General features: G+C 45.6%; 1 protein-coding gene across 1 annotated transcript in view; it reads right to left on the minus strand.

Annotated features, from left to right (window-relative positions):
* Positions 1-415: 415 nt before the first annotated feature.
* LOC126519145 (uncharacterized) overlaps positions 416-12793 on the minus strand; it is a 47764-nt gene continuing 35386 nt past the window's right edge. Inside the window, exon 3 of the mRNA XM_055065212.2 lies at positions 416-609. Coding sequence (XP_054921187.2) covers positions 467-609 — 143 coding nt within the window. The 3' untranslated portion in view covers positions 416-466. The remainder of the gene's footprint in view (positions 610-12793) is intronic.

Here is a 12793-nt window from a genome sequence, read left to right on the forward strand (position 1 = left end):
AAGTTGTGCCCGGGGACTAATTAAAAAGATGACTGCCGCGTTCCAAACTGGAGATCAGGAATAGCTTTCTTTTTCTCTTGAGCGGCGCTTCCCTTCTTCCTCTTTTTGTCCTCCCTCACAACGGTCACATACGATGCGAGTGGGTGCGGCGGATGCACGTGCCATTATTTCTTCGTCTTTGTTCTTTCACCAATGGGTCGTTGTGGTCTTGCAGGGTGCACGAACCTGCGCGCGTTGGTCAAAGATGGTGTCTGCCTTGTAACAATATGTATTTGTGTAGCAACTACGAACGAATGAAGTGATCGCGAAAGATTTCTACTGTGTCCATTTTCAAGTATGAAGCTATGTAGTGTGATTTCCAAGTGATGGAAAGTACTGAGATTTGTCGATAAACAATGGCGTTCCCACGAAAACAGGAGCTATAGTCAGTACTTTATGATTCGCCAATGTAACGCAGTGGTCCGTTTCAGTTGGACAGCCTCCATTTGGATTTATGGTGAGCACAGCCACGGTAAACGAGTGTAGACACCATCGCTGCAGCAAGGAGATTTACGGCACCAAGCACGGCGTAGAGGTTGTCGTAGGATCCCAGGGTGTCCCGGAAGAAACCTGAAATGTGAGAGAAGCTAGTTAAAACCGGCACTGATACAGCGTACAATATGACAATCCTTTCTCAACAATTTGCAAATACACCATTCCCCATTTTCGAAATTCCTTGCTTTGCTTTTTCTCCATTACACAACTGCGAAGCGCACGTCCCGCCTGTATCTTAGAAGTATGCTACTCCGCGTGCCCCAATGTAATTCGCTCGTAGCACACACCCTAACACACACTTAATGATACAGACTGAGCTCGATCAACGAGATTTATGTAAAATGTTGCAAAAATATTTGCGTATCACAAGAAGTCGTAATATAGATTCTGGCAGAATATAAAAGAAAGATTCCTTGTGGGTCAGGCGAGCCCATGTGTTCTTGGACACACGGTTTCTGCTGAAAAGCCTAGCCAGCAGTGTTACAGACGGGGATTTCGGATTTTCTCGGAGCTGTGACTCAGAAGTGGCAAAATCACTTTATGGACCTAACCGCGGGCCATCAATATCGTATCCGCCCAAGTGGAATAGGAAATTATGTCACTTCGTCTTTTATCGGGTGTGGCACCGGCACTCCTTTATTTTTTCTGTCCACGGTATACTCTGTTTGCGGCACATGGAAGACTCTTAAGGCATTTTTCACTGGTCGATCTGGAGCAGCCGCCGAAATCCTTGAGCGAGCGCTCGGGTATCAGAAATCCGAATCGCCCAGCGGAGCACAAAATCGCTCCGCGGGGGATCACACAGGAAGTCTGCGTACACGTGACACAAAAACCGGTTCCGGAAACCATGCCCGACTTCCGCTCTGTACGTTTACACGGCAACCAAAGCCGCCATCCCCCGTGCATAATTTGGCCGCGGCAGTCACAGAGTCCGTCATTCCCATGTCGCGCTCGCATGGATTCTGCATGGACAGCGTGCATAGAAGGCTTCGCACAGCACCTGCGTCACCACGTAATCGCTCGCGTCCGAGATCTCATCGCTAAACGCGAGCTCTGCAGCAGCACCGAACACCACCATTTTGCCACGAAACACCATGTTGTGCGTACCAACCGGGTACGCACAACATGTCGCTTGAAGACTGAAGTGACGCGAACTATTTCCGCCCGAATCCGCGTCTTAATGGCGGAGCAAGTGAGAGCGATCCGATGCGGAGCCAGTTGATCTGAAACGACCAGCGGAAAGCGCGAACCCGCTCCAGATCGCTCAGTGAAATTCGGATTCCTTGCCATGGAGCAAGAAATCCTGCTCCGAATCGTCCAGTCGAAAACGCCATTAAACTCCTAATGAACCAACATGTTTTGAACCTGTGGGTTTTAATAGGATCTGTGCTACGCTATGTCAAATACGTATACCTCGGCGGGCGAGTCTACTCAAATCGCATGCGGGCAGCGGGAGCTACAGTAGATCCCCTTATGCAAGCAGATGAGTACCTACGACGGCTCCGTAAATTGCTTCGATGCATAAGTCAAGAGCCCAAAAACTTGCGCAGCGTCACTAAATTTGATAATATCTGAAACCACTGCCAATATTAGCACTTCAAGGCTAGCTGTGGTTCGTTTAGCCCAACTATATTTCCTTTCAATTTCATTGTTTGTGGGCCTGCCGCCTGCCTGCCCGCCAGCCCTGTCATGACGACGTCTAAATGCGTTTCTCACAGGGTAGTTGGCGCTGTGAGTAGTTATAAATAAAGGTTATTTCTATGCTTCATCTGATGTATCAATACTAACATGAATATTGAAGAATGAATGCAGTAGCGCTTCAATCAAAGATTGTAAATGGTGCCATTGATGTTTTGCTAATGGAAATAGACATTACGCTGACTGTACCAAGTAATGTTTCAGAGGAAACCTCTTTTAAAAAAAGTATTTAAATAATGGGAGATATCTCTTCGCCACTCGACCCGTTAGTGCAGCGAACACTAGAAAGAACAGTTGCTATCACAGTTCAATATTTAGCTATTCAAAATTAGTTGATTAAGCCTGTAAGTTCAGGTAAAGAGGCTAATATTTTAATCACTGTATTGTAGAGAAGTGCTGATAAAGATAGATCTGTTGACGTGATCTTGAAGCCATCATTCCCTTTAAAATTTTTTGCCGAAATATAATATTTAAGCTCTTGGTTTCTGAATTTCACGTATAAGGGGCTGTCAAATTTGTGCGCAACGTAATCATAGGCAGACCGCTCTACCTTCTGTCACCTTCCTTTGTTATTGTGCAATTCCTATTGTCCGTTATCTAACCATTTGTAGCATAGTTAAACAAAAAGGTCAATGTTAAAATCTGAAGTACCCAAAGGAAAAGAATTGGCAAGGTGCCATATACGTGGAGGGTCACTTACTGCAAGTCAAGTCCTTCACAATATAGAGTACAATATCAAAAGATGTAGCACCTGGAACCTATAGGTGGGACTTGTTCTTGTAGCGTACAGTTAAAATCTTAAAACAATCAGCTCATAACAAAGAAAGCTAAAGAGAGTTGCGTTTACTTACCGACAATCGTTGGGCCGCTTATTGATATCGGTACAAGAAAGGCGCCCGCAAAGCCAGACACGACCGGCAAACGATGTATACCCAAGTATTCTGATATCAGTACGGTCCTCATGCATGACACATAACCTTGACAGACACCGAGGATCATGTTTAGGCCAACAAACCACTCGAAGGATTGCATCATAGATGGTACTAAAAAAGTCAGAAACGACGTGGCGAGGGCAGCTACGGTAAACGGTGCACGGCTGAACGCTATTCGGTCCGCTGCAAACGGCACCACTGTCTGGCCCACGAGATAACCGAAAGACCTGATAGTCAAAATAAACTTTGCCTCCTCAAGCGGTGCGCCTTTTGCTTGTCCGTAGTCCACAGCCGTTGTGCTGTGCACCGAAGTGGACCAGTCAAAAGACACCAAGAAAGCGACCAGGATGTAAAAATCTAGCGTATGGAACAGTGCTGACACATTCTTCTTGGACAAGCCAACGCACAGTCTAGTGTCTTCCAGTTGAGACGCGGGCGCTTCTGCGAAACTTTGGGACGACACGGTTATTGTGCTGCACTCAGGCGTCGGAGGCGGCTTCGTCGTGTTGGCTGCAGCGTCGTTGTTACTTGCAGCACAACGTACCTTGCGCGAAATATTAAAAGGACGAGGACGCCTGAGAAGGAGTAAAAGTGGTGCGCATTGAATAATGAACGCTCCGCTGAGGAGAAGAGCTCCGTGCAGGCCGTAATAACCGGCGATGAGGGACGTGATGGATGGACCAGTGAGTCCGGCGGCACTCCACGCCACGTACTTAACAGCTGTAGCGGTTGCCCGGTACTTGTCAAAATAGACGAGTGTGTACGTCGAGAAGCATGTGATTGTGGCGCCGAACCCCATACCTGAAATTTAAGAAAATGAGATCACATTAGCCCAGATAGTTTGTTCCAAAAGAAATGCTTCTTGGCCTAGTTGGCATTTAATGTTTGCTATCACTTCGCCGCTGTTTACATCTGATGGCATATGACTACACAGTAACAACCTACAGAAATCTTGCACCGTTTTTTTCAGCGTAGAGTAAGCGATTATTTTAATGCGTAGCATTTCTATGCCTACCCTACGAGGAAACCGATTCGTCCGTCCGTATATAAAGTAAGACGAGTCACTGTGAAGAAAGTAATGGATAAAACAAGATAAATTCTAAGGGAAGAAAATATTGGTGGTGGTGAGCTTCGAACTTACGACCCCACATTCAAAGGCCGAGTGCATTGCCCACTGGGATGAACACCAACGCTCGCAGAGTGTGGATATATCTATACCATATGAATATGTTGTACCAGCGGTACATAACAAATGTCAAAGGAGAACATTTTCTACGAAGATGTTTCTCATAGACTTAGTGATTGCGGAATAAAAAAAAACCTCTCTAGGAGAACACATAGAGCCTAGTTGAGGTATTGTAGACATAATGAAAAACTGGTTTTGCGAACATTTCGTGAAAACACGCCACATCCCCAATACGTTTCGGTGGTCGCGGAATGCGCCTGTTAGGTCCTTCCTTCACTTGCCCAAATGCCACCAACCTTTGAGCGCCCATGCCTTTCACACCGCGCAACACAGACAGGTCAGCACTCAATGAGTTGATAAAGATGGTAAGAAGTGATGAGGAGTTATATGGGTTTCATCACGGTTGGTAATGATTCAACGCGGATGGATAAGGTGCTAAAGAGCGATAAGTCCTCATAATGGCCGAAGCGATTCTGGTAAGATTAATAAGCACCATAACGTCGCATCAAGTCTGATAAGGCTAATTAAGACCAATAAAGGTTGGTAGGGCTCGGATAAAGTCTGATAATGCTGATAAGGGCTGATTGGAATTGGATCCGTTCCGGTAAGGTTGGATAAGGGTTGGTAAGGCTCGGATCGAGATTGATAAGGTTGATAATTAACAACCATTAAGAGTTGATAAATGTCGGATCTTGTCCGACAAGGTTGATTGTGGCCGATGAGGATTGATAAGTGCTTATGCTGACCAGACCATTGATGATGCGTTGATAATTACATCTGGCTGCGAGGAGGTAAGTGGCCCATTGCTTCCGCATACTTAGGCCACTTTCAGAGGAGCTCATGCATTCAATTTTTGCTTTAAACACCACTCGCTAACAAAATGGCTGCTCATAAAGTCTGGTTATAGTCTAGTAATTATACAAATATATCACACTTTGTGTTTAAATGTGGGTTCAGAAAAAGATGACAAGATAAGATTATTTCAATTGCATGCAACGAAGCACGTCCTGAAGCACAAAGGGACAGCTGTGCAAAGGTTTTGTCGTATGTAAAAGCTCCTAGAAACTAGTGCGGGCGGACGCTGTTCACATACTGAAGAGGATTTCTTTTAACTATAACATGAACAGACTGTAGAAGATCGGCAATCGTCTGCTAAAACATCCAACCAAATCATGACTGCGGCAACGTCTTTACTTCATGTATGAATATTTTGTCGTGGATCGAAACGAATGGAAACATGCTTCTGCACTCAGCAGTCTGGATAATCAGCACTCGTCTTCCGCCGATGTACTTTAAATTACGCGTAGGCCTAGAACGTCTATCGAGTTTCTAACTGGCGAGTGAGCGAGCCCAGCTAAGAAACTCCGGCGGCGGAAATGAATTCTTAGATCCGTATGGCGCTGCAGCGACCTACAATATGGGACTTCTGACTTCGTGTGTTGTGTGATCTGGTAAATGAACCTTGTGTAACTTCGGCTGGTGAACCATGGCGTGTTTCATGTCGTCTCAGGCGACTCAATTTTGATGGGCGAGCTCTGCGTTGTTTCCAGCGGCAAAGATAGCTTGCGAAAGCGGAAGACACTAGTAGCCAAACAATCGGAAATACATCATCAGCCATAGTGTCGGTTTCAGCTGACAGTGCGCTCTTCTATTCGGCATGTTAATCCACTTCAGTAAAACTGCACAGTACTCCTTCACTCACTCTTTTTCAAATGCATTCGCCTTATGGGCTAGTTGGGGATGTATCGATCGTGCAGCACTCAAGAACGCAAACGCACTGAAGGAAACATGACAAAGCGCAGTCATGTTTGAGTCAGTGTGTCTTTATAATTGAGCATCACAAAAAGAAATGATCTGTTTGCAATATGTGTACCGTGTGCAATGCATCGGAGGACCTGTATTATGGAAGACCTATGCATGCAGCCGCGTATACCAGGATTGCTTCGATGCCTGCTTGAGAAGCAGCATACACACAGTAAAGAAAACTTACTGGCTTTCGATCTCTTCTTTTGTTTACGGAAAGAGCAGATGGAGTGAGTGCATTGCGGGGAAGGGAACAAAGTGGCAACAGTGCTTTTTGCCGTCGTTATAGTTAAACTGCCCATATTTCTTCAGCTTCCACTAAAATGTTTCTCGCTGCGATGCTATATACTGTAGTCAGGAAAAAGATTAACTCTAAACCAATTTCCTAATGTGTCTACACAGAATGTGTTTGATTCATGAGTTAACATTTCCACCGCAACATTAAGCCGATTGGCCCTACAATAAAAGCTTTTTACTGGCACTGCAAAAGTGCTACCTTGCGTATAAGTCACAACAAAACTGCTGTGTTTCCAACCTGCTTCCTCGTAGGAACCCCTATGAAGACTGTCCGGGCCCTTCTCTCTACTCTTCCGCGCATGTCACATGCAGTTGCTCTAAGGCTCGACCCATTCTTGGGTTTGTGTCCCGTGTCTGCTTTGCCTGTGGACAATCTGTAGTTTCTGGATGATTGTACAACTCTATGATACTGCCACGGCTAGAGTACTGCTCATTAGTATAATCTCCTTACCAAAGTCGCCTCGCTGACAAACTTTAGCTTGTTGAGAATTGGACAACAAGCACCCTCTACTCCCGTCTTTTTGGTTGTCTCAACCCTATGCCAGTGTACGAGGATCGCCGCAATGCCGCCAAGTGGCACACCTTGCAACACCAATGCAACATTGCATTAGTTTGTTTATTCTGCAGGATGCATGCCAGCTCTCTGTACGGCGCTCATGTTTCTTTTTCAGTACGCCTGAACAAACGGTCTGGACTGACTGTGCCCCATCACGCCTGTACAGTGTGACACCGCAACTCCATGTTCATATCTGGCATACATAGGTTTCTGTCCACCCCCCTGACCATTCGGACTCTCCTTCCTTGCGACCGGACCAAACTCGCACTCCTCCGTATTGTGCACCCGTCAGCTGTGTCTCTGTGTGCCGTGCTCTGCGATTGAGAAAATGTGGGTACGTGTGTGCGCGCATGGGGGGGTGGGGGTGCCTTCCGCACCCTGCAAATTTCTACTCTATATGGCTGGCTCTCAGACGCTCTAGCGTACAGGCATCAGCCTTTTTTTTTTAGTGTAGCGAGCTGTCTCGAGTGCACTGCCTTTCTGCGTCGATTATGGTTGACTTAACAAGATCCCAACGAAGGACGTATAACCCCTCCTTCGGACACACGACGCATTGGACTGGCTCTGCAGCGCTAAATACTTCTCGTCGATGGGCCTCAAGTCTTGCTACTGGCATATAGAAGCCAGAGTCAGAGTCAGATACTTCAATTTTCCTGAAATTTTTCTTCAAGAAAGGTACAGAGCCTAAAGGTATGGCAATACCTGACAGATGATGAGACGCGAGAACTCGACGCGAGAGATCGCGAAAAGACAGCCTTCGTCACGCCAGACGGCCTCTACGAATTCAAGGTTATGCCAATTGGGCTGTGCTCGGCGCCTGCAACGTTCAGGCGCGTGATGGACACGGTTTTAGCAGGATCGTAGTAGCAGACCTGTCTTGTTTACTTGGATGACGTCGTCGTCCCCGCCGGAAATTTGGACGATCACCTCCGGCGGCTTGCGACAGTACTAGAGGCCATCAAGTCATCAGGGCTCACTCTGAAGCCGCAAAAGTGCCACTTCGCTTACGACGAGCTTCTGTTGCTGGGCCATGTCATCAGCAAATCTGGAGTTCGCCCCAACTCGCAGAGGATGGCTGTCATCGCAAAGTTCCAGCAGCCCGTGGACAACAAGGCAGTGCGTAGATTCCTTGGCATGTGCGCCTATTTTGACCCATCGCTGAACCGCTGACACAACTAACCAAATGTGATGTCGAGTTCAAGTGGGAAAAGCCGCCGGCCAACGCATTTCAAGAACTCAAAAGACGCATGCAGTCACCACAGGTACTCGCGCATATCGAAGAGGACGCCGACACCGAAATCCACACTGACGCCAGTCGCCTAGGCCTCGGTGCCGTCCTAGTCCAGAGGAAAGGCGGACTTGAAGGGGTGATAGCTTACGCTAGCCGGTCGCTGTCAAAAGCTGAAGGCAATTGTTCTACGACCGAAAAGGAATGCCTCGCCATCATTTGGCCTATAGCGAAAGTCCGCCCTTACCAACATTGCAGGCCGCTCAAAGGAGTCAGCGACCATCAGACGTTGTGTTGGCTGACGAATCTAAAGGACCATTCAGAACGCCTAACGAACTTTCGGACATTGCATAGCTGGGAACTTTGGACTTACTTGTTGTCTTTTTTTTTTTTTTTGGAGTGTGCTACTTTGGAATTTGCTTCTTTGTTGTTTTCCTTACTAAGTGCCATTTTAAGTTTCGCTCTCCTGTTTGTAGCATCGGGACGATGATTTTTGATAGGGAGGCATTGACACGTGGACTTGTTTATCTTTTTCGGGTGAGCGTTTTTACCGTCTAGCACATGTTGCGCTCAGCGCGGGACCCGCCCGCATCTAGCGGGAGATTCTGGAATGTTATCGATGATTCTGTTGTCAGCGAAGCTTCTGTAATCTGATTTCACGTGCGACGCGAATTGCATAAAAATTTTGTTTTGGAGGACACGCGGGCACCACCGATTACTCTGGAACCTTCGATGACTCGTGTATAAAAGCCACGTGCTTCACTGGCAGATCAGATTACAGAAGCTTCGGTGACAACAGAATCATCGATAACAATCGAGACACTTCCGCTACATGCTAGTGCGTCCTACGTGCAGCGATAACATTTGCTAGACGGTGAAAAGCGCTCACCCGAAAAAAGATAAACAAGTCCACGTGCCAACATGGTCTAAAAGATGCTCCAAATAACGTTCCTTCTCATTCTGGCACGATGAGAACGCCATCAGTCAAAAAAGACCTTGTGTTTATGTGTATGAATATCACTCATCACCCTTTCCTGGGGTGCTGATGGTATCCCTTCTCCACTGTTTAACCCTTTCAGACGCTGTGTATACAATTCTGTACAGCAGAAGCACTGGTAAAAGTAATTATATTTAAGATGTGTCGCATACATCATGAAACACTTATTATTAAAATTGTGCTGAAGTTTTGAATACCGTGCAGAATGTTTTAAGAAAATGTGCGGGAAGGCCGGCAGTCACATGGTTTTACTCAGTTTCAGTATGTTGTATGTAGTGGGTTCATGTCTTTCATTGTTTTTCACAATTTCATGCAGCAGGCATAGTTCTGAAGTGCTTTTCAAGCTTTTGAAAACATGAAATAGTTTATGTTGTAAAATTTGATGTTCCCCTAGTGATTTCTCCCATGGATTCCACATTCTGTAAACTTGTCAAAACTCAATAAACAATGGAAAATTCCTAATCTTTTCTGCTGCTGTAGATGTCTGGTTCTGAAGATGCAAGAAATGCGCTGAAAGCAAGTTTTCAATCAATCGGATCAAGTGGAATCTCAAATAATTAAGACTTATGAAAGCATACTTGTTCCCTGCTCTCACAAGCAACTTCAATAGATAACTTAAGTCAAGCACGTTTTCTAGTACTTGGAAGGTAGCATGTATATTGCCCATGCACAAATTGGGTGCTAGACGTGCAGTTTCTAACTGCCGGTCTATCTATCTTCTGCGCTGCGTCCAAAGTGTTAGACACCCTATTGCATTCCCTGCTTTCTGTTAGCGCTAAGAACATTTTATTAATTGAACAACACGGCTTTGTATGCCGACGAATTCAAGCTATTTAAGGCCGTCAACAGTGTTCACCACTGCATTGACCGCGAAAAATAGATTTTTGCACTCTCTAACTGGTGCAGAAATTATAAGGTACTCTTAAATGTTTGCAAGATTAGGGCATTAATTCACACGTGGAAAACACGCCAAGGGCAGTTACCATACACCCTTCAGGATGCTCGACCGCCTAGGGTCAATGAACTGAATGATCTTGGTGTATAATTCGACCAAATACAAAGCTTTTTTTCACACCTTGAATATGCACAACGTGCCCTTCAAGCTTTTGGAATTGTATGTCGTATATTGCATGATTTCCACTCACCTGTTCTCTTCCCGAAATTGTATTCTGCTGTGCGCATTCCACTATAGTAGAGTATGCCTCTGTAGACTGGAGTGCAAGTGCAAATCTAATTCTGACCTCATTGAACGCGTCCAAAATAAATTTATATCTATCTTTAAGCGCAACTTTTACCATTCCGGCGATCCTAGTTCAGTCTTCTCAAATATACCTTAACTGGCACTTCTAGATTCAATACTTAATTAATCAGGTCTCATGTTCCTGTATAACGTGGTCTATGGCATATTCAATTTTTCGTTGCCACAACGGTACATCAAGAATCATTCCGCATTCTTTGCCTGGCCTTGGTGCATTAAAGATTGTCCTACATATAGCTTTACTCCAAAACATGTAATAAGAATTGTGTGTGTATTGACATATTTAAGAGTCCATTTCTTGTGTTTTGTATATATGTAGACAATGACGTTGTATGATTAAATCCCTTTTACGCTTCCTCGTTTTCTTTGTATCTCGCATGCTTTGTCTACCACATTTGTGCTCTCCATCCATTTTGGCTTGCATATTGCTTTTTAACGCCACGATATGAAGGCACTCTAGCGATTTTTGTACACTGTAATAAACGTTTGATTGATTGGTCATAATTGTATAAAATCGTGTTTTTCAAAGCATTTCACTGCAGTAGCTTTTGTACAATATGGACACGTGTACTTCGTTATCTTTATGGAGCGACACGTTTCACCGCCTAACAAATCTTATCGCATAGCGCAGAACAAGCCTGCATGCATAGGAAGTTTCTGTAATGTTATCGATGGTTCCATCCGCTGTCTGTGACCGAACCTTGTGTAATCTGAATCCATGTATGCGCGAGGCGAATAAGGTAGAACATTGTGGAAGACACGCGGGTCCCAGCGATTACTCTGGAGCGCAACGACTGATGTACAAAAGCTGACTGCCATCTTTTTTTGAGGGCCCAAGTTCGTTCAATAAAACGCTAGTTTGATCATTGCCAGCATTGCTGCTTTCCTCACCGTCACTGCTACTTGACAATATTGTTAGTGTCCGAAAATTTAGAAAAAGCATAACTTAAGAAAGTGCAATGAAATGCTATGACTGATCATATGCGTTGTGTTATTAATTTCTTCTGAGTTACTTTGCAATAACATAACATGCCACAGCAATTATTGCATGCCTCACAGAAAGAAATTGAATGTTTTGCTCAGTCAAAACATCATAGTAGGCTGAAAACAACCAACTGGTATTTTTTATTGCGATAGCTATTATATGGACACTCCAGCCGGATTAATTCCGTCGGCGTCGCCATCGCCGTGAGTTTCCGTATGAGTGAAAGCTTGTGAGGGCGAGCCGGTGAACGCGGTTCATTCTCGCGTGCGTGAGCGAGGAACGCGGCCCGGATGCGTGCCGGATTGCGTACTCTGGTGCGCGAGGCGGGGAGTGAGGCGAGGGAGGAGGGGCGTTCTTGTCCGACGCCTGCTACGGCACCTCGATGTCCTCCTCGCCCGCCGCTCCGTACAGTGGTGACAACCGCGTCGTCTACTACGGCGTCGGCCCCGCGAATCGTGAACGCCGTAGTAGACGCCTTTGGCGGACCCCCGTAGAGATGCGTTGCTTGCGTTTGTGTGTCTTGAAAGTGGTCTGCGACGTGGCTGAAGTGAGCGCCCGCGCGGGCCTCATCTTCAAAGCAATCTGCGATGTTTGCAGAATGCGCGTAGTGCCGGTATCTTCGCATGCACTGTGCTTTCGACGTTTCGTACGCGTTGAAGCGATATATGCACGGTGATCAATTACCTTGAAGCCTTTGACCGTCAGCAATCAGATTATCTGCTGACGACTGCGTAGTTTATCGCCAAATTAAGACACCCGACGACCACATCGCTCTTCAAAAAGATCTAGATAAGATTACAAACTGGTGCACGCTATGGCAAATGTCACTAAATACAGAAAAATGCAAATTAATGACTGTCAGCCGAAAGAAAACTAACTCTCTTTACACTTACTCGCTTAATAACAGTGATGTCACTATCACCCCCTTGTACAAATATCTCGGTATTCATACTACAACAAACTTATCATGGAAGGCGCATATAAAACATGTTACAGCAAAAGCATCTAGCACACTTGGTTACCTAAAACGAAACCTACGTGAAGCCCCTTCAGCCACTCGTGAAATAGCGTGCACAACCTTTGTTCGTCCTCAGCTCGAATTCGCTTCCGCCATCTGGTCGCCACATCAGGAATATTTAATAAATTATCTCGAATCTGTTCAAAACCGTGCTGCGCGTTTCATCGCGAAAGATTACAGTAGGCATTCTAGCGTAACTGCTATAATGAAATCACCATCACTCCCATCTCTTGAATCTAGAAGGACGATAGCTCTGCTTTGCTTACTGCACAAAATCACTCACAGTCAACACGCAACTACA

This window comes from Dermacentor andersoni, chromosome 10, assembly GCF_023375885.2.
Source record: "Dermacentor andersoni chromosome 10, qqDerAnde1_hic_scaffold, whole genome shotgun sequence".
Taxonomy (NCBI): Eukaryota; Metazoa; Arthropoda; class Arachnida; order Ixodida; family Ixodidae; genus Dermacentor; species Dermacentor andersoni.